This window comes from Pistacia vera, unplaced genomic scaffold (assembly GCF_008641045.1).
Source record: "Pistacia vera cultivar Batoury unplaced genomic scaffold, PisVer_v2 Contig1256, whole genome shotgun sequence".
NCBI lineage: Eukaryota > Viridiplantae > Streptophyta > Magnoliopsida > Sapindales > Anacardiaceae > Pistacia > Pistacia vera.
In genome coordinates this window covers 1-22,744 of record NW_022195310.1, presented here as the reverse complement: position 1 = coordinate 22,744, position 22,744 = coordinate 1, and the positions used below count along the sequence as shown (strand labels likewise).

Below are 22,744 nucleotides of genomic sequence, written 5' to 3'. Positions count from 1 at the left end.
ATCATATCACACCTATGTAGAACAGCCTCATCAAGCACATTTAACACTTTACAGATAGCTAATTATAAGTTTTGTTCTTTGACAAATAGATGGTGTTGATTTAATAAATTGAAATTGGTCAGAAAAGTTCTCTACAACAAAATTGCAGCTGTCATTTATATAAATGGCAAATCGGCAGTTCAGGGCATGATAAACTCATACAATTTTCTATGACCTTGGCTTCTCCTTCTTCTCTTTGAAGAGGGCCAGAAGAGAGACACCAGATACTTTCACAACCTTGAATCTAACTCCAGGAATATCTCCTACTGCATGCCCCTTTCGTCCAAATCCTGCAATCAGCACCTCGTCCTGCTCCAACCACATCAAGCACTCATTTTAGTCTAATATGTAAAGAAAATTCAATACCAAATATAGCAGAATCTTTAAGATTTCTATAAAATGAAACACGTTCTCAATCTTGAGTGATCAAATGAAAATAAGGAGTAATCATGGGTGACTAGCTCCCATCTCCAATTCAAACAGTTAAGAAATTATGAAGATTAAAAAATGACATAGAAGCTTAAAACATAATTTAACCCCTCAACAGAAAAGGAATAGAGTTGCTGACGATGTCCAAGAATTTCTAAAAATTAAATTCCATGTCAACAAAATATTGCCATAAAAGAATATGAGTCTTACAGGAAAAATATTTTAAAAATAATGGTGTTTTAACATATAAACAATAAACTTACATTCTCCTCAATGTAGTTTAAGCAACCATCATTGGGTACAAAAGCAGCAATTTTCTTTCCATTTTTGATCAGCTGCACACGAGCACATTTTCTGATAGCAGAGTTGGGTTGTTTAGCCTCAATACCACTGCATAAGCCAGTTAACCATTTGTCAGGTTCAATTTGTAAGCAAACCTGATTATAAAAGAAACTCAATATATGAAGTAAGATGAAGACCTCACATTTTCTCAAGGACTATGCCCTTTGCATGGGATGAACCAGCAAATGGCTTTTTCCATTCATTCCCAAGATTGGATTTCTTATATGCCTTGTCAGCCCACCTCTGATTCCTGCGGTGGGTCTTCAGCTTACGACCAGCTCCCATACCACGTGTCTTCCTGCATAAAACTCAAACCTTATTCGGTTATTGTATTTTCTCCTGCAAATCCATAATTCCATAATACAAAAGAAAGTTTGACAACGCAATACACAAGATGCCGCATAACCAATTACTTTTACGGTGGTGAAGACTAAGCTAAGAGTCATGTCTCAACATGCTGCCAGCATAAATGATGTATTTTGGCTATATCTCAAGTCTAGCTATGCCAGTTAGTTCATCATCCTCATCCACCACTCACACATGAAGTAGAAATTAACCCTTAAATCTTGACAGTGTGATACTTGCAGATACAAACATATTCAAGGGCCAAATGAATCCTTCACCATATCATTTAAACTTCTAATATTCATTTTGATTCAGCTTCAAACTAAGCTTCATAAATAAACAAGTTCAAAAGTAGCACAGGAGATTGGCCTTTTCAACAATCAACAGAATATAATTCTTCGAAAAAGAGAAGAACTTGGCACTATAACTCCGAAGAAAGTAAGTGCCACCCATCTGTTTTGATTAATAATACTAGCATTTAACCAACCAAGCTATTATATAGACACACCAATCAAATTTGGATATTCCAACTCTAAATCTTTCTAAGCAAAAAAAGAGTAATTAACTAGAGATGAAATTTAAAAAAAGTCCATTTTTAAGAACAAAGATTAATCATATTTATTAACTATACTTTACTACTACATATTAAAAAATGAAACTAGTAAAATATCAGTCTGATACTAATAATCACAATTGTTTCTTATGTTCTAGAAGCTAAGTTATAATTTTACAGTAACCAAACAAATGAAGAGCAGTTGAAACTGAAGCACTTAAAATGTCCATAAAGCAAACGATAAACTCCATAGCAAAGCATCCAACAAGAGATAAAAGCAATAATAAAGCCAGTAGAGTAAAGAGAAAACGAACCCCATTTTGGAAGATAGAAGAAGTTGCTCTTAGAAGCTCTGGGAGTGGGAGTTGCAGGTGAAGAGACGAGGCGGCTGATGGAAACCCTAACCCTAACCCTAACGCGATTTGGTTCAGCTATATATACACTAGCAGTTGTAGCTCTGTTCTTCTTCTATTTTGGGGATTAGGGTTAGGGTTAGGGTTAGTTAGTTGACGGAATTAGTGTTGCTTTTTTCGTCAAATGTGTTGCTTTTTTCGTCAAATTACGAAATTAACTGCATACTGCATACTGCTCAATTCTTTTATTTTTTTATTTTTTTTTTTACTAAAAGATATTAAAAATATGAAAAAACCCTTTCAGCATATTTGTCTAAAACGAAAACGCAAAATATTTTTGTTTAAAAACCTAATAAAAATGAAAAATATAAAATTTATCATTTCACATTTAATAAAATACATTTAAATTACTATTTATTTATTCGTCTCAAAAANGGTCAATTATTTGCATCATCCCAAAAGGAAGGTGATGTTCGCGCACAAGAGGAGATGCTTATGCAGAAGAGTAACAATGTGGTCAGTGCAGCTGCCAGTAGGAATATTTTCCAGTTGGTTTGGGGCAATTGACTACTGTGGGTCTCCTACGGCCAAAAAACCAAGTTGCAGGTCATGAAGCTCGATTTTTGCAGGAGCAAAAGCCATCTGCATCTTTGTTATGGATGCTTGACGTTCAGTGGCAAGAAGATGGATAGCTTTGTATATGTACTTTTGCAGAGCATTTGACGTGGAGCAGCAATTTTTGTATGTATTCCACTAGTTCAAAACTGGCCATGTTTTACAAAAAATGTGCATATGGTAATTACAGCAATCGATATAACTTATTTTAACTGTATAATTGAGTTCAACCCTTTTACTTGGATTCTTGTCTTTAACATTGTATGTTGAGTGAACGACATTTTCCCACCTAAGGTTTGACTAAACTACATTTTTTCACTCGAAAAGTTTCAAAATGGCATTTTCCCACTTATCGTGAAGATCTGTTAGTAAAATTTGTTAACTGACATAGGATAAACACTTAAAGACAAAAATACCCTTCTCTATTCTTCTCTTTCGTCACCTCTCTTCTCCTCTTTTCTTCTTCTTCTTCTTCACTTTTCTTCTTTCTTCTCCTTCTCTCCTCCTTCTCCTCCAACACCAACACCAACGCCACCACCCAGATCTGGTACGATTGGCTTGATATGGTTGGAATCGCACTCGGCCAGGTGCAATTCTGGTCGAGTTGCACTTACACACTAAAATCTGCAGAGCTACATGCCGCATTTAAAGCACATTAATATCCAGGCAACATCTCCACATTCTGCTTTTATGTCCTTCAAATGTACCAATCCAATCCCCAGTCTCCCCATTTCTCAATATTGGACTAGAATCTAATTTAAAAGAACATCATTATAAGTCAAAAACTAGTTACCAAACAATCTTACAAACTGCAAAAACCATTCATAATCCTCTATAGCATCATTTCTCATAAACAAATTCACTTAAGTAACAGCACAATCTTGAACCATCACTTATAAATTTCTAATTAAAAAAAAATTAAAAACAAACAAAAATTCAAAGCAAACCCAAATCAGAACAAGTCGAGACTAAACAATGACAATTCAAACGAGGTGGCGAAGGAGAAAGAAGAAAAGAGAAGAAGAGAGAAGCGTATTTTTATCTTTACACTATTTATACTATGTCAGTTAACAAATTTTATTAACAGATCTTAACGATAGGTGAAAAAGTGTCGTTTTTGAAACTTTTCAGTGTCGTTTGGCCAAACCTTGGATGGGAAATTGTCGTTTACTCTTGTATGTTATTACTAATTTTATATAATCATTTTATGGTACAGATATTTTGAATTTTGTAATGTGCGAATTAAAGGTTGGTGACTAGTAGTTGGTTCAACAAAATGCAAGAAGCAAACCCAGCGATTAGTCAGTAACCCTTTTTCCGTATGCTAAAAATTTTAGGATTCATAAATTTTTAATCCTCCAAGGTCTGACATAAAATTTGCATTATAATTTATTGAGTATTAACAGAGAGATTACATGATGTCTATGGATGGAGTTCCTGTAAATCCCATCTCTTCCACTTTTTATCTGTATATTCATCTATCTATTTAATTTATCTCTTAATAATTCGGAAACTATCTCCAACTTTTCTTGTATCTGCATCTACAAACTGCAACAGTGAAGAAAATCAGTAGGGTGAAGTCAAATAACAGGAAAATCTTAGAAATAACAGTTATCAGTACAGACCTCTAATTTCATCTCTTCCTTTGTAGAATGACCTCTTAGGTACCCGAATTTCGATATCCTTGACAAGCTCCAGATCTCCTGTCAATGAACATATAAAATAACAAGATTACCTTTATCAATAAAAGGAGCTAAAATTTCATATATGATGAATGTGTGGGAAATGGGAATGGGAAGAAAGGAATCTAATTACATTATTTGTGAACTTGTCCAATTTGAAGCCTGCCATGCCAATTACAGCTTGTACTGGTGCTTTGTAATTACTATGATCGTATGTGTCTGTCCCGTTTGCATCTTTCGTAGGCATGGCGAGGCAAGTACTTTGAAAAACTGAGCAGGTTCTCTCATAATTATGAACATGGCCGAAGAGCACCAGATCAACCTGTTTCATTTTACCAAATAATACTATCAGCATTCAAACAAAGCCAATATTTGATGAAAGTAAAATACTGCTGGATATAAAAAGCTGACCTTGCTTTGAAGAAGTAATGGTTCCACCTCATGAACAAAGAACTTATCCACATTCAGCAGTCCACCAGAAGAAGAATACATTGGCCGGTGCCTGCATTTTGCAAATGTTTCACTTAACTAGTGTTCATTGAAAACTAAAATCAGCTGTGTAATGTAAAATCCGACCTACTTACCCTGTAAAAATTAACCAAGGGGTTTTTGATCGATCGACCGAAGCCATATCCTTTTTCATCCATTGATACTGAAGCAATATGGTGTTGCAGTTCCATGAATGAGTGTAAAAACTCAAAAATAATGGATGAGAGAAGTAGTGATTGTATATTAAATTTGAGTACCTGTTCAGAATTGAGTGACCAATCATGCTCAGTTGATATCACTGTGAAGTGAACAGGACCTTGTTCAATGGAATACCATGGCTTATCCTTTGCTGGAGTTGGCATTGGAAAATATGTCTCATAAGGAACTCCACATTCTCCACCTGAATCAGGAGTAATGTACACTGATCCTGAGTCTATGTAATCCCTGAAAAATGTTTGGGAAAACAAAGATCATAATTTAAGGAATTTGCAAATTGAATATTCTTCAGTAATAGAACAATTAAAGATACCTCTCATGGTTTCCAATTGCAGTCATGTAAGGAACTCTTGAAGCCACAGGGCTTATGAGATGGAGGAAATAGTCCCATTCCACCAAGAAGCCTGTTGCATAGCTTATGTCTCCAATGTGGAAGATCGAGTCTACATTGCCATTATCTATTTCTTCAGCCATGGCTTTTATCACTGAGAGAGATCCTGGCTATATGTGCATTTCATCTAATTAAAATTTCTCGGATAAAGACCTTAAGTCCGGACTGAAAATGCGGATTAACAGAACTTTTAACTACTGCCAACAACCAACTCTAAAACCAACTCTAAAACCAACCTGTATGTAGTGTTCAGTAGAAGCATCACGAGGAGCTTTTCCCATATCACCATATGCAAGAAACTTGAGTTCATTTGATCCTCCAGCAGGTGGAGTCCGGAACTTGATTTGCTTACTCCAACCAACTGATTTACTGCATCATCAACAAACGGATCATTGCTCCATTCATGAGCTCTAGAATTAATTAATAATATTCAGAATATGTATTACCTTCCATATCTGTAGGAGAAGGTAGATGAAGGCTGAAGCCCTGTCATGACTGCTGAATGAATAAATCCAGGATCATGCCACCCAAAATCCTTGGCTGGACTTGGCAAAACGGAGCCTATATATCAATTTCACAACAACCACATTCTCTTTAATTGGCAAAATGGATTGGTGGCTAGTAATGAGTTCATAAATAAAGAATGCATACATTTCTCTATGATGAGGCAGGCAAAACTTTGAATCAAGTTATGGAAAAATAGTAGAAAACAGTGGCAATATTATATGGCAAGACTAATCGAGGAACTCACTACACATATTATCTTGTGTAAATGTAGAAACTTGTGATGTCAGTGTTTTTCCATCTCCGTATTCTACTTGTTGAGGTTCTTTATCCCCACTAACCCATCTTAATCTTATCTGCAGATTTTGAAAACAATCATCCATGATACTACATAGCTTTTTCAGCATTTTCACCATAAATTGATAGATTGTATGTTAAATAAATCAGTACGTCCGCATGTGAGGAGTTTTTAAGAATATTAACACAAATACTGTATAAATGCGTGGCTGCTTACCGACTTTCCAGTGGAATCAATGGTGGAGAGATGTCCATGTAAAGGGGTTTTAGGATCAGCGAAACTGAGAGGAGAAGTTCTACTCAAAATGCAAGGTATATCGAAGCCACCGGCAAACAACACAAATTCAATGTCAGTTCTGATGTTAATGACATGAAATGTTATTGCACCACTGCAACCACTAATCTCACATGTCCCTTCATTGTTATATTTCATGCATTCCTTCTTCTTGCAACTTAGATAATCTGGATCATTGCTCATCCACTGTGCCTGCATATATCCAAACTCATATTAATTTTTTTACCACTTTTTCTATTCCTTTTAACTATAACATTCATGGAACATAGATATATCATATATATGAGGTGACATGTCGTTTCACCATTTTTGGATACTCCTCCTATTATGTAATATATTACTGATACGTTCAGCTAACATACATTCATAAACAGTAATAAACATGTGGAATGAAGGCTTGGTGGGCTAACAAAATTCCATCAATCAATCTGTTACATTTAACATGTTGTGTATACTCTAAATGAAACCTACATTTACACGTCAAATAAAACATAAAAGTAGACTAAAGATAATGTTCCTCCATAATATTCTACTAGCCAGCATAAATTTATGAATATTAGGCACAGCGTATGGGCAATGTCACTTCCATCTTAAATCATATATACATAGGACAGCGTCCTTGGAAATCATAAGCAGTTTGGGTTAATACCATGAATAACCACGGTAGAATTCTTCAAAGAATACAACTCCTAATAGAGTTTGAGTTAATACCATGAATAACCGCTGTAGAATTCTTTAAAGAATACAACTCCTAATAGAGTTTGGCTTAAGAATAGGAATCCTAGTAGTTTAAGGTTTCTCTTCATAGACTTAGTATATAAATAAATTCATTGTAATGAGAGAAGTGAAGAAACATTACAATAATATTGATTTTACAGGACACAGACGTAACCCCATCTGCGTCCGGTTTATAATTTATTTTCTTCCAAACTCTCTTCAGTTATTTCATTAAAGTCACCTAATTTCTCTTCCACAAAACGTTGCTCTCTTTCTGTCTAATCAATTTCTATGAACATTAACGTAATTTTCACATGCTTAAACTGTTTTAAATTAATTTCTTAATCAATATCATGCAATAAAGGAAATGTACTGCATGCAAAACAGTGAATGTGTTTCTTTAATGATATCAAGTTTAATTGCATTACCTTAACGGGATAATGGCATAGAAGAGGAAGTTTGCTAAGATCACCAGTTTGTGCATAAAGAAAACCATTCAAGGGACATCCTGCAACACTGCAACAAATCAAACTAATGAAATTAGAAAAAAACTTGTTTGATAGTTTGTATGTTCTGTCTGTCCAATCACGTCGTTGTGTATCATCTTAATTGTTGCAGATTATATACCGAAAACTTTTCATAAAATACGATTCTTACTCAGAATGAGAAGGTGAGATCATGGCAACCCAGTGATCCTTGGACGGACGCAAAACGCCGCTAACAGTTACTGTGACAAATTCTTCATCAGAAAGCATATTGGAACCTGAACTAACATTAATACGGAGAAAAGGGTTCTTGACAGGACAATCCAATAAAGCTCTTCTATTCACTACTCTAAACTTTGATATTGCTGTGTAATTCCGGTGTTGAATTGTTGAGTTGACGATCAAAGAATCCAGCGGCAGTGACCAAGAACAACCAAAAAATAAAAAAATAAAAACAAACAAAAGGAAAGAGAATTTCAAAGGCTTCATTGGAGGGAAGAAGGAACAAAGGCTAATTCTTCTACACATGTCCAGGACACAGACAGCAAAGATGAATGAAATTATGTTTGAGAAAATTTCGGCATTTAAGGAGTAAATAATTATGGCAATATCTTCTCCAAACCATGTGTTTTTGATTTCATATTTATGGCTTATCTCCATGCCCAAGTCCATTTCATTACGTGGGGGATTATGGTTTCTTGGCGTATTGCTAAAGAGTGGTTCCTAACTGAATAACTGTCTGCCACTTTCTTTTTCTTTACGTTTCCATTAAAGAAATATTATCCACTGTACATGATATAAAAAATTGAAATTTATATCTCTTTTGTTCTTTTCATAAACACTGCATATACAAGAGAGATTATGATTAATTCAGTCTGTCATTTTAAATATCTGTTTTGCTTCCTGGTGATGCGGAAGCTGTCTTCAACTTTACTTGTATCCGAATTCACAAACTGCAAAAAATCAAACATTAATAAGAATAACATACACATTAACATTGTTTATTATATTGTGCTATATTGAAAATAGTTGTGAATTGAGTAGACTCTGTGCACCAGCCGACTGACCTCTAATTTCATTTCTTCCTTTGTTGCATGTCCTCTTAAGTACCCAAATTTGGAAATTCTTGACAGACTCCAGCTATCAGCCTGTTAATGGATAACAGAATGACAAAATCCATAAAGAAAAATAGCAAAATAAATATGTATATGGAAAAGTCTTTAATGGGTCAGATGCATATGTACTATCCAATGAATGAATTGAGTGTTGGAGTTGTCGACCACTTCAGCATTAATGGGTCACGCAGACGCATTTAAGGGTCTTGTTAAATAGAAATCCTTGTAATACTAGATTTTAGTCTTTTTAACCTAGTATATAAATATATTTTTCTCTTGTAATAAGTGATAGTAAATAATAGAGCAAATTCATTTATTGTAAACGAGAGAGGTGAGACAGTATTGCAATAATATTGACTTAGTTGGACGTAACCTGTTAATTAGGTCAATCAGGGTAAATCGCACGTATTTCTTCTTTCTCTTTACTGTTTGTGATTTGTGTATTTACTGTTATCTTGGTTTCGTATTAGTCTCTATTCCGTTTACAGGTTAGGTCTTGTTTTACCGAAGAATTTCTACTATGAATAGATATATGATATATTTAACACTTACAGTGTCAGGGAACTTGTCCAAGCTGAAGCCAGCCATGCCAATAACAGCTTGAACTGGTGCACTGTAGTTGCTGTGATCGTATGTGTCTATCCCCTCATCTTTGGTAGGCATTGCCAGGCATTTACTTTGATAAATTGAGCAGGTTCTCTCATAGTTATGAACATGGCCAAACAGAACCAAATCGACCTAGTTCATATTCATATTTCCCTCATTAATTAATGCTAGTCATGGAATTTTTTAAGAGCAAGAAAACAGAGCCTTATTTGATCTCAGTATTCAAGCCACAGAGGCTCACCTTGTTATCCAGCAGTAATGGCTCCACAGCATCAAGAAAGTTCTTGTCAACCCCAGATCCTGTAGAACTATACATTGGCCTGTGCCTGCATTTCACAAATTTGTACTTAACTGTATTCAGTAACACCTAAAGCAAATTGGCTGGTCTTTAAGCATTACTGGCATAAAGCTGTTAATGAAACTAATTGTTAAGTAGACCTCAGTTAACTTACCCAGTAAAAATTAACCAGGGGGTTTTCGATCGATCAACCGAAGCCATATCTTTTTTCATCCAATCATACTGGTTAAACCATTGTGAAATCAGCAAGGTTCTAGATTATAGAAAAACCTTCCATTGTAAATCAGAATAACAAATTAGATTACCTGTTCAGAATTTTGTGACCAATCATGCTCAGTAGATATTACTGTGAAGTGAACACTTGCTTGTTCTATGGAATACCATGGCTTGTCCTTGGCTGCGGTTGGCATCTGAAAATAAGTTTCATAAGGAATTCCACATTCTCCACCGGAGTCTGGAGTAACATACACTGACCCTGTCCCCGTGTAATCCCTGAACAAGAGAATCAAAATCATGCATAAAAACCTTTTTTGTTCATTTGTTGATACTGTGTAGCGAGAACAAGAAAATTACCTTTCATGGTTTCCAATTGCAGTCATGTAAGAAACCCGAGCAGCCAAGGGGCTTATAAGGTTGAGGAAGAAATCCCATTCAACTAAGAAGCCTGTTGCATAGCTTATATCACCAATGTGGAAGATGGAATCTACATTGCCATCCTCTACTTCACTGGCCATGGCTTTGATCACCGACAGTGATCCTGGCTATACTTGTCATAGAATTCAAATTACTGGGTTACCTCAAATAATCACTGAGTTTGAATTTAGTATAATCGAATTTATGGTACCTGAATGTAGTGTTCTACGGAAGCATCACGAGGAGCCTTTCCCATGTCACCAAATGCAAGAAATTTGAGTTCATCGGATCCTCCAGCAGGGGGAGTCTGGAATTGGATTCTATCACTCCAACCAACTGAATCACTGAATTAAATTGAAAATTTTGAGTAAAAGGCTTTCTAATCAACAGGGGTGCATTTCTTGCAAACTCAGAGCAAGCCAACAGATTTAAACTAGTCAGAGAAAAGAAACTAACTATGATCAAATGTCGTAAGTTCTGCTACTTATTGTCAGGCTACTATACATTGTATGATTCACTATTTTAATTATCTAATTCTTCCATAGTTGAAATTGGATCTCTTGGGTCCGAATTCATCTTTTGAGAAATGGAAGCATTTGGGCCATTAACATTCCCCAAAATTGTACATGGTCTGGAAGCACATCCTCAAAAATAGGGAAATGGCTAAAAAGAATATCAAGTATGTCATTGGCAATGGTAACACCACTTCTCTTTGGTTTGATAATTGGCACCCAAAGGGTCCCTTTATTTGCACCTAAAGGGATAGGATTATTTATGATACAAGGATTGCTAAGTATGCTAAGGTGAGTGTTGTGATTGGTGTGTGTAATTGGAAGTGGCCAATTAGAGGAAGAAGAGCAAACTCTTGGCTGCTTATTGACACGAGACACTCCGTGAATTTCATACCTTCTAGTGTTCAGGACAAGCTTTGTTGGCAAACTTCACCTTTGGGGTATTTCTCTAGCAAATCGGCTTGGGAGGAGATTAGAGGAAGAAGAGAAAAAGTTGATTGGTGAAACTTGGTGTGGTTCTCAAAGGCTATTCCAAGATACTCTATGATATCATGGATGGCTATTAAGGAGAGATCGCCTACAAAGGACAAGTTGATGAGGTATTGTGCTACTACTAATGCTCATTCTTGTTTTTGTAACTCAAGTATGGAATCTCTTGACCACTTTTTTTTGCATGCCCCTTTTCTAAATCTATTTGGAGTAAAATCCTTATGCTCGCTGACGTCGACTATGTGGTTAGACCTTGGCATGATTACATCTCCCATTTGGCTAGGAAATGGAAAGGTAAGAGTCTAAAAGTCATCTTGGGTAGGATTTGTCTACGGGCTACGGTGTATTGGGTTTGGAGGGAGCGAAATTGTAGGATCTTTGGGGAAGAGTGCAAGGATTCTCACACTATTATCGATACTATCAAAAGTGTGGTGAGAGACAAAGTCATGGAACTTAGCAATAATCTTCCTATAAAAATAGGAAGTTGGCTGACACATGGGAACTTCCTAGAACCATCTTCAAAAACACCTATTCCACTCCCAACATTATTGGAGACCATGTGATCGGGTGAGATGTTGTTCTTTCGATGAGAGACCTACCAAGTTGCTCGTTGTTTTGTGAAGTTTTTTCTGCTGTGCATCCTCACTCTCTTTGTTTCTCTGCTTTGAGTCTTCTTTGTGTTTCATTGTATGTGTTTTGGAGCCAAACCCAAGGGATTGTCCTGAGGATGGTGTCTTGTTGTTGATTTCTTAGCTAGATTCTTTCTCTTGGGTCTTATCTCCCATGTTGGTTTAGATAGGCTCCCAAGAGAATTATGTAGTGTCAAGCTTAGGCTTTTATTTATTTTTGCACCCTACATGAGGGATGTCCCGATGTAGGTTGGCCACCTTTTTTGTAGGCCTTTGTAAATCCTTTTTCTTTTAATACAATTTACTTAGCAAAAAAAAAAAAATTGGAAGATTCATAGAGATGAAACATGAAATGCCATACCTTCCATAACTATAGGAAAAGGTTTTTGAAGGCTCAAGTCCTGTCATGACTGCTGTATGAATGTAACCAGGGTCATGCCACCCAAAGTCCTTGGCTGGGCTTACTAAAGTTGAACCTATCCAATTCACAGTCACACGATAGTAATAACTAGTAAGGTATGGAGCACCACAGAAAAAAGAAAAAGACTTCAGGTAAATCAATGAACCAAGCTCAACCCGAACAGATATTTTGAGACTCTATCTTTGATATTTATTTGTGGAAAGGATTGAAATTTAAATGGAACTCACTGCACATATCATCTTGTGAAAAGGTAGAAACTTGTGATGTCTCTGATTTTCCATCTCCATATTGAACTTTCTGAGGTTCCTTATCTCCACTTACCCAAGTTAATCTCATCTGCTCCAATATATATAAAATTTTCAGCATGAACTCAGGAAACTTGTAGAGATTCTTGGGTAATGAACCAAATTAATAAGTTAAACTTTTGGTTACCGACGTTCCAGTAGAGTCTGTGCTTGAGATATGTCCATATAAAGGCTTATTTGCATTCGCAAAATTGATAGGTTTCGATCGACTCAAAATGCAAGGTGTCTCAAATCCAGCAGCAAAGAACACGAATTCAATGTCAGTTCTGATGTTAATGACATGAAAAGTTATTGAACCACTACATGTAGTCACCACACATTCGCCATTGTTATATTTCTTGCATTCCTGCTTCTTGCAACTCAGATAATCTGGATCCTTGCTCATAAACTGTGCCTGCAATTTTAAAAGCTCTCATTTAAGACAGTCTTTTCAGTTCTTCACCAACTGAAAGTCGAAAAGAATCAGGATCTTGTGACATATATTTATTAGTCTAAATTTAATTTTTATTATTAATTTTCAATTTTATATTTGTATTTACTCAAGTAAAATTAAAATTCGATATATTAGAATTGGATTAGACACCCACCCATAGGTGGCCTAACGGTAATGGTGAACCAAGGGGCCACTGCATAGCTTTAACCTACAGTCTCAGGTTCGATTCTTCGTTAGGTGAAAAGGTAATACATTCTTCCATGATTTAGTGTTTTATATATAAATAAGGTTCACGTCCGATAATAACTTGACATTAAGGTTAGTATTAATTTCTCATTCATCTTGCTTAAATTAAAGTTAGACAACCTTATTCTATCTATTCGTATGATACAATATAATTTTCCCTTGGCTAGCTATGCCACAGCTGCATCTACATGGTAACTGTCAGATGTGTTGAATCATTGTCGCTTAGTGGCTGAATTCATGACTTAGGGTGTGATTGGTTAGGGCTTTGGAAAGATAACTTCGGTAATCTATCTTTAATTCTGGATATTCCTTTATTTGGTTGTCAAATAATAAAATATTTTGGTAATCTTTTAATACCATAGTGATCACTGGGGGTTAAATAAGGGATAATCAGATTATCTCCTCAGAGGGTGATATTTAAAGATTATTGGAGTAATCTTAATTTTATACCCATTTTGCCCTTAATTAAATACCATTCTAGACACAATTATCCTCAAATGTCTACCAAATAACAATAAACCCAGATCCCCTACATTTTAGAATTTAGCTAAAATACGCCAGCCACAAAAAGTTTAAAAGTTAACAAAATAACCCCAACCACCAAAGACCACCGCTAGCTACCAACCACCATCGTCGGCCACCAGAAATAGTTGCCATATTGATGCACGACCGATAGGATTTGGCCGACCGTGCGCCGATCTGGTTGTTTTCGACTAGATCAAAGGCCGAAAACGGTTAGATCGCCGTGGATCTGCCTTGAAACAGCCAAAATAGATCGACCATTTGTGGCCATTTTTTACCAGATCCACGACGATCTGATTGTTTCAGCCTTTAATTTGGTCGAAAAAAGCCAAATCAGTATGGATCTGGCTGGAAACAGCCAGATCCAAAGTGATCTAACTATGTTTGGCCTTCAGTCTGGTCGAAAACAACCAAAACGGCACACAACTATCCTGATCTCACCTGTTGTGCTCTGTTTTGGTGACTAACGCCGGTGGCCAACGGTTGGCAGCGGTCTTGGGTGGCTGAGGGTATTTTGTTAAAATTTAAACTTTATTATTAGGGGTGTTTTGGTTAAATTCTCAAATATAGGGGGTTAAAGGAATTTATTTAAATAATAATAATAATATTATTATTATTATTATTAACAGTATTATTATTATTATATTAAAAAGGAAGGGTAATTCAGTAAAAGCTTATGTCGATAATATTTTATTTTATACCCACTAATCTAATTAAACATATTGGTATAACATTTCCCCATAATCTTTAAGGTAATCTATGTCGGAGATAATCCTACCTTTTGAGCAATAAAACATTCTCTGAACCAAAACGCATATCTATATTCATGCTCATATTAAACTCCTCTTTTATATCCAAATTTGACAGAAAAATTTTGTTACCTTCACAGGATAATGGCAGAGAAGGGGAAGGCTACTTATGTCACCAGTCTGCAAGTAGAAAGCCTCGCTTAAAGGACAACTTGACACACTGATACAATCAACAATTAATTTAGATTAATCCAAAAATAATTAACCAAACACAAGATATAATTTAATAATAATTAATATGTTAATTTCTTACTCAGCATTCGAAGGGGAGATCATGGCAACCCAATCACTTTCTGCAGGAAGCAAAACTCCACTGACAGTCACCGTCACAAACTCTTCATCAGAGAGGTCAGAGCTTTTGCTAACATTAACCTGGAGATAAGGGTTGGGATCAGGACACTCCGTCAAAACTCTTCTGTTCAGCACACGAAACGCAGATATGGCGGTGTGGTTACGGTGTTCATAAACCGAGTTGGCAACAAAAGGATGCAACAACGATGAACAAAAACCAGGAAAGAACAAAACCAAGAAGAAACACAACAGTTTCAGAAAAACCCTGTTGGAAGAAACAATGGAGGGTGCCATTGCATGCAGTGATTCGGAATCAAGAGACATAATTGTGACAAATTTATTTATACATATATATAATAAGAATAAGATTACAAAAACATTGTAACACACATCAGGGCGAATATTACGTGGTTGATTATAACTGTCACTTTTGTCTCCTTTGTATAAATGATTAGCATGATCATTGGTTAACAAATAATTAATTGAATTCCTTCCTTAATTAACTTGAAAAAAGATGAGTTCAGAGAGAGCTGTCATGGCTACGTATGCGGTGATCAGTTTTCTTCCCGTCAATTTCGTTTGATTTAACTGGTTTAAATCTTCCAAACATGATGAATAGAGGCAGAAAAGCAATCTTATTGTCGTATAGATATATACATGATGAGTCGTTTTAAGGAGTTAATTAGTGCCACTTTTGGTGATGATCTGCAGTGCCGTGTTTTAGAAGTTCAGAATACATGTCAAATAAGTGAAGTTTGAACGTACGTAACCTCGGCTTTTCTAGTTGCCGTTCCCATTTGGCAGCTCCTACAGGTTTAGTGTCAATAATTTCCCAATTAGTCAGTTCACATTTGATTTCTGAAAATTCAGTGATGATATGTGTTCATGCAGTAATTTACACCAACCAGAGGTGTGTCCGTAATCTAGACAGATCGGCAATGAAGTGATACGTCTTTACAAGAGTTTATAATAAAGTTTATATAATATCAATTACATAGTTGAGTTAGAGGTAAACTCGAATTCAATAAAACAGTAAAGAGAGTGATCTTTGGCTTTGAATGATGGAACCCATATGGGAAGGTATCTTCATACCAAAAAAGGATTTATCCACTCACGATTTCCCACGCAACAATATGCATACCCAATCGAATATTCTATAATCTATTCCATTTAAGTTTATATTTATATATTTAATTTATTTTGTTGGCTAAAAGTTAAAAATGCAGCCTTACTAGCAACGTTAACGCCCAGCTATTTTGAGAGTGACAATAAGAATAAAACGTTCAGTTCAACTGCTGAGTAATAAAATAACTTCATAAGCCGTGGGCCATTTAGATAAGAGCCCAGTTCCAATTCAAGTGGTACAAGAATCAAGAATTTGGCCCACTAATCCCAAAGCAAAACAAAGATTTTGGCCCAAACCGTGGCTAAAATATTCAGCATCCCTTTAGCCTTTTGTTGAGGAAATTTACATACTTAAAAGTGATAATTCTACATGTTCTTATCTTTTTTTAACAGAATAGTTGTGGTATTTTTTTTTTTTTTTTTTTAATGAGGTGTTCAGTCCAACTTATACGTACCTTAACTAATACTCGAGACCCATTGAACAGCTTACAAGGCTAATATTTCAGGTAAGCCACAAATGTATGTGATAGGTGACCCTAAGATGGGTTGAAACTAGAAAGTCAATAAAATGAACAAACTTTTTTGACGGTTAGACTGATCATTGGAGTTAGAGGTGAGCAAAGTTGGACCCAAGTAGTCTTGGGCTCCAACCCTCAAGGATTGGTCCCAAGCCCAGGCCTAGCTTGTATAAGACCGGTCCTATGCAAGCCTGGTAAATGTCCATTTAGCCCCCTAATTTTTTTTATATAGTTTGGGTAATAATAATTACATAAGAGGGCTTTTATAATTTATCAAGGGCTAATTTGTAATGTTTTAATACATTCCATATATCATAAGAGGTTTTAGTTATTTGTCAAGGGATTTTGGTTATTTGGTAAAGGGTATTCTGAAATGAACTAGGCCCAGTCCCAGGAGAAGGGATTGGCCCAGGCTCGATTACCCCTCCCGAGAGCTCAGGCTTTTTGCCCAGCTCTACCTGAGGTTTTAGTTAGGGGTGTTCAAAAAAATGTGAAAACTGAATCGAACCGAACCAAAAAACCGTTCAACAGAAAAAACTGTGGCTTTTAATAGCAATTAAGAGCCCATAAAAAAAGGGTGGTTTTGGCAACAGTCAGCTTTATGACAAATTAATGGGCAATTACTAGAAGACATTAAGCTAAAAACAAATGATCTCATCTCTCACCCATTAAAATTAGTGCTCTAAATGGGCACCCACCTTCCTTAAACTGAAATCTTCTTGAATACTGAGTTTATAGAGTTTAAACTTGTGTCTCTGACACTTCCATGCCCGTGACTGAAGACCCACCCACCATCAACATGAGATTAAACAAACACTAGATCTTGTCTCTTTCATTAATTTCTATTCTCTTGTCTAAACTAAAATTATTTCAGCTTGGAAGAAGTTACTAAATTTCCCAGTTTAATTAATCTCACATACATCCACATTAGTGGTCCTTTATCCCCTTTTGTTTTTTTACCTCATCTTCCAACACAATCTGCCAAAGTTTTTAGCTGAATTTTAGAGGAATTTTCCCACTTATCTTATTGAGTTTTGAGAATCACCATTTACAATGCCCCGCCCCACATACTTACAAAAACTTCCATCTCTTGAAAACTCCCCCCTTTAAACATTGTTAGAATCGATAGAACCGCTTTAAGACAATCTCATATAATATGCCAATTCATTTGTTTTGTCTTTCTAATAATATAGGTCACAATCTAGTCTAACCTAAACAAACCAAATGCAATCTATCCGTTCTTTTAAATTAAGCCCTTACCTAGGAAAAATCTACTATTTGCAGGTACATCTTCTTTGTACTTATTGAGCTTTTGTAGATTCCTTCTCAGCTACCTCCAAAGTCCAAACCACCCCACCTACAAAATCTTCTTCACTTTGAGGTTTGATTTAGAATTTATACTGATAAATCTCACATTTTCAGCAGCTGGCCTTAAAACTAGCTACTAGTTGGTGTGATTGGCATATTTTTGATCGCCCTATAAATGGAGACGAAATTTTACATGGATAACATCATATATATGAACAAGTGGGGTTCTGTATTTGCATGCTGGGGATGTTGATCAGCTAAAACAATGACAGATTCTTTGTGTTGTCCTATCATACTTGGCTTATATATACATTATTGTCGGACGCAACTGATGAGTCTCTGCAGGATGTTTTGCAGTAACAGGATGCATATTAGCCTTAGGGTTAGAATATGCCTTCTGCACCACCCAAATTTCATCTATTGTAGAGAATCTTCGATGTAACAGAGCATATGTATTCAACTAATCATGAAGTACTCGATATAAAAAAGCGATAACATGTTTATCTCAACCATTGAAATATTCTAGTTACATATTCTGCAAATTGGAAGGCAACATTTAGCCAAGGAATAGTATCTGTGATTGTGCATATCTTGAAAGGAGCCAATGTAGGAAAGTGCTGGCCACTGATACTACCACCACAACCAAAACTTTGAAAAAATTAAAGAAAGATAAAAAAGAAAGAGAGAGAAAAGCAGAAAGAAGGAAACAAACATATAGCTTAGTGGCATCATATATATTCCCACTAGCATTTAGCAGATTCAGCTTATCAAAATGGATGATGTGGTTTATCACTAATCCTAGATTTTGGCATGATCTTTTTGAAATGAAAATGGGATTATGATTTTATATTGTCAAAACAAAAAGCCATTGAAGTTTAGATACTCCCAAGTACTCCCAACCAGGACTCTCCACCCCTAAAGTTAAAATGTTCTATCTACTTTTGGCTTTTCCTAAAATCTTCTTGTTTTTTTGTCTTTAATATAAGAAGAAAGTACCTAGTGCATAGTCTTTGGGTTTTTGAAAAGAAAACATATAATGGATTTGGAGGCACCTGTAAAACGCTCCCTTGCAATCCCCACTATCACCCACTAGGCAACAAGAAAGGCTGTTGTTTTGTTTTGGTAGAGCATGTTTGGATTGGAGCATAACACCAAAGTTTGGCCAGCTCTTATTCCCATCCATGTCGCATAATGACAAAGAAAAATCAACAGAGAGAGAGAGAGAGAGAGAGAGAGAGGGAAACACGCTTCATTTTTTTAGAGGGAGAGAAAGTAACAAACGGAGAAAGAAAGTAAAAAGAGTAAGTGCACTCTTGTATTGTATTTCAAGAAATTCCATATTCGTCTGACCCCCCCAAAGGACAACAAAACAATGAAGACAAAAACAACCTCTTGTGTTGTCGCCAAAGCAGCCATGGAAAAGTCCTTCAAGACAAGAGCTTTAATTCCAATTCGCTCACTTTGCAACAAATCCCTAGCCCACAAACCCAACCTAATTCCTCTTAACCCACTTTGGTGGATTAAGAGAGTTTCCTCAACCTAACTTCAACTGTTTTTGAGGGTCTTTATGGGTTTTTGCTGAATTTTGTAACCCACCTGGGAGTTTTAACCTACTGCTCTGTTTCATAAGTAAATCTCAGGAGCAGCTACTGTGCTTTCTCTGGTGAGTTCTTGTGGCCGATTATTGATTTTGACTGCTTAATTTTGGGGAATTCTTGAAAATCTATGCATGCCCGCTTGAGCTTGCTCTCTGTTTTTAGTTAAGAAACATAAATTTGCTTTTGTTTCCGGTATACTGTATATTTTGGTTGCTGAAAAAATGTCTGTAAAGAGTAGTGATAACAATTCTGAAGCCAAAAATGCTGAATTTTTCACTTAACCGAGCCCCGTACAACTGTTTTTGGTTAGTCATGTTTAGTATTAATATGCTTTTGGAGATAGTACAAAAAGTAAACGTAAGAAACATGATCTTGTTTTCCATTTTCTCTATTGAAATTATGTTAGTATGTCGCAGTTAAATGGTTCGTTTAACAAGTCATCTTATATTCTACTGAAAATTCGAAGAGGGAACCAGCATCTTGTATTCTTAAAATAAGAATAATCACATGCTGAATAGTGTTATTTGCTCACTTAAAAGAGGACATGGACGATGAGGAGAAACCAACTATGTTTTGTTTCTACAAAAAGTTTTTTCATATAACAGATTTAAAATGTTTTTTTTCTTTCTAATCATCTTCAGATTTTTTTTGGCAACCTGATGATCTCATTCTGGCTATCTTTGGTCTCAGCTTCCATTTAAGGCACGGAGTTTGTTATTATTGTTAATGGCAGGAATGGTTCAAGAGGAGGGATCATCATCTGTAACTTCTTCACCCCTTCAGTTCTTCTCCTGGATGTCACTGTCTCCTGGGTTTGGATCACAGTATCCATGGCTTAGGGAGCTAAAATCTGAAGAGAGGGGTTTGTGCCTGATCCATCTCCTTGTTGCTTGTGCAAACCATGTTGCTGCAGGTAGTGTTGAGAATGCAAATATCAGTCTTGAGCATATTTCCCACCTTGCTTCTCCGGACGGCGATACCATGCAGCGAATTGCTGCATATTTCACTGAGGCACTAGCTGATCGAATGCTTAAAGCTTGGCCTGGTCTCCACAAAGCCCTCAATTCCACGAAGATATCATCAGTAACTGAAGAAATACTTGCCCAGAAGTTATTCTTTGATCTCTGCCCCTTCTTGAAACTTTCGTATGTGATCACAAATCAGGCAATTATAGAAGCCATGGAAGGAGAGAAGATGGTGCATATTATTGATCTTCATTCTTTTGAGCCTGCCCAATGGATCAACCTTCTTCAGACGTTAAGTGCACGCCCAGAAGGCCCACCCCATTTGAGGATTACTGGTATACATGAGCGGAAAGAGGTACTGGAACAAATGGCTCTTCGGTTGACCGATGAGGCTGAAAAATTGGACATCCCGTTCCAATTTAACCCAATAGTAAGCAAATTGGAGAATCTTGATGTTGAAAGTTTACGTGTAAAGACTGGAGAAGCTCTTGCAGTCAGCTCTGTTCTTCAGTTGCACTCGCTTTTGGCCATGGATGATGAGATGCCCAAGAGGAACTCACCAACAGCATCAAAAACTCAAAACTCTAGTCACTTGCAAAGAGTCTTGCAGATGAACCAACGGACACTAGGAGAGTGGCTTGAGAAAGATTCTGTTCATTTGTACAGCCCAAGTCCTGATTCTGCATCAGTGTCAACCCCACTGTCTTTAGCTGCTTCCCCAAAGATGGGTAGCTTTTTGAATGCCCTTTGGGGTCTTTCACCAAAGTTGATGGTAGTAACCGAGCAGGAATCCAATCATAATGGTTCTACTTTAATGGAGAGGGTCATGGATGCATTGAACTTTTATGCGGCATTGTTTGATTGCTTGGAGTCCACCTTACCCAGAGGATCGATAGGGCGGCAGAAGGTGGAGAAGATGCTTTTTGGAGAAGAAATAAAGAACATCATAGCATGCGAGGGGACTGAGAGGAAGGAAAGGCATGAGAAGCTTGAGAAATGGATTCTGCGACTTGAATTAGCTGGGTTCGGGAGGGTGCCTTTAAGCTACCATGGTATTTTGCAGGCTAAGAGGTTGTTGCAGAACTATGGCTATGACGGGTATAGGATCAAAGAAGAGAATGGATGTCTGGTTATTTGCTGGCAAGATAGAACCCTCTTTTCTGTTTCTGCCTGGAGGTTTAGGAGGTATGACTGAAATCATTGACCATGCAGGAAATTTGTGTGTCTGTGTGTTTTATTTTTTCCCTTCTTTTTTTTTTTTTTTTTTTTCCTACTCTGTATAAAGGAACCTAAGTTTTACTTTATCTGAAATTGCATAGTGTTTCCACAAAAAGGTTTGAACAACTTCATCCTCTGATCCATTTTTTTTTTTGTGTTTTAGTTCTCTAAGGTTGCCTCTGACAAACTCCAGTAATATTTCTTTATGACTACTTACAGGAAGTAACTGTACGGTTTCTTTCTGGGACTTTAAGAACAGGAAATTTGCTTCAAGGTTTTCACTTACAATACCATCTGGAAACTAAAGAAGTTAATTACAAAACTTTTGATTAGCTGTATAGTAAATTAACCATTTATTGCATCTGTTTTCAAGACAGATTGAATTCGATACATCAACTGATATTTATGCATTTGAGAGGTGTATCCTCAATTGGCTGACTATAAGTTTTGAGGATATTGATTACACACATACCGTTTTCATCACATAAACTGTTATGATTGCTTACTTTAAATAAATGGAAATTTACTAAGATAATTCTCAAGCAGCTTTATAAAGATCTGCTAAGAAACTGATAAATTATCCCAGAAGGCTACAAGTAATCCACCAAATAAATAAAAATGAACAGCTGTTTATGCTAAGCCTAACATGAATTAGCTCACCTCATTAGTGGTTACATACACGTTGTACTCAACAGTGGCATCTCCAGTTTTGCTATCAAACCAAATTGTATGTGCCAGTGCATATCCAGAAGCGAACCTAAACAGTCCACTGCCTCCAACAATCGGCATCTCTCTCACATCATTCAAAACAGGATTTCTCCCAAGAATGCTGATGCTACTTCCATTATATTCACCTTCCATGAAAGCAAAGTTCACTACCATGAGCAGTGAAACATCTTCCTGTGCAGCTATGGCATAAAGTCCTTGAGCTCTTCCTACAAGCTTCGAGGT

At 36.4% G+C, this 22,744-nt stretch overlaps 4 protein-coding genes across 4 annotated transcripts; 1 reads left to right on the top strand and 3 right to left on the bottom strand.

Moving 5' to 3' along the window:
- Nucleotides 1-95: 95 nt before the first annotated feature.
- Nucleotides 96-2,250, bottom strand: LOC116120012 (40S ribosomal protein S23). The gene is made up of 4 exons (XM_031405947.1): nt 2,023-2,250; nt 953-1,108; nt 732-858; nt 96-348 (listed from the first exon to the last, which is right to left on the bottom strand). Exons 1-4 carry the CDS (start codon nt 2,025-2,027, stop codon nt 208-210), a joined length of 429 nt encoding a protein of 142 aa, XP_031261807.1. The 5' UTR covers nt 2,028-2,250; the 3' UTR covers nt 96-207.
- Nucleotides 2,251-4,167: 1,917 nt separating this feature from the next.
- On the bottom strand, nt 4,168-8,361 carry LOC116120044 (probable inactive purple acid phosphatase 27). The gene is made up of 13 exons (XM_031405990.1): nt 7,925-8,361; nt 7,696-7,783; nt 6,473-6,742; nt 6,206-6,314; nt 5,901-6,015; nt 5,691-5,823; nt 5,377-5,564; nt 5,105-5,291; nt 4,943-5,010; nt 4,770-4,860; nt 4,492-4,680; nt 4,302-4,379; nt 4,168-4,224 (listed from the first exon to the last, which is right to left on the bottom strand). The coding sequence occupies exons 1-13, from the start codon at nt 8,278-8,280 to the stop codon at nt 4,168-4,170; spliced, it is 1,929 nt and encodes a 642-aa protein (XP_031261850.1). The 5' UTR covers nt 8,281-8,361.
- Nucleotides 8,362-8,499: 138 nt separating this feature from the next.
- LOC116119985 (probable inactive purple acid phosphatase 27) lies at nt 8,500-15,363 on the bottom strand. The gene is made up of 13 exons (XM_031405924.1): nt 15,024-15,363; nt 14,843-14,930; nt 12,888-13,154; nt 12,683-12,791; nt 12,396-12,510; nt 10,616-10,748; nt 10,345-10,532; nt 10,077-10,263; nt 9,926-9,993; nt 9,715-9,799; nt 9,420-9,605; nt 8,820-8,900; nt 8,500-8,705 (listed from the first exon to the last, which is right to left on the bottom strand). Exons 1-13 carry the CDS (start codon nt 15,353-15,355, stop codon nt 8,631-8,633), a joined length of 1,914 nt encoding a protein of 637 aa, XP_031261784.1. The 5' UTR covers nt 15,356-15,363; the 3' UTR covers nt 8,500-8,630.
- A 3,688-nt stretch (nt 15,364-19,051) lies between these two features.
- Nucleotides 19,052-21,803, top strand: LOC116120073 (scarecrow-like protein 3). The gene is made up of 2 exons (XM_031406015.1): nt 19,052-19,675; nt 20,301-21,803. Exon 2 carries the CDS (start codon nt 20,337-20,339, stop codon nt 21,768-21,770), a length of 1,434 nt encoding a protein of 477 aa, XP_031261875.1. The 5' UTR covers nt 19,052-19,675; nt 20,301-20,336; the 3' UTR covers nt 21,771-21,803.
- The last annotated feature ends 941 nt before the right edge of the window (nt 21,804-22,744 follow it).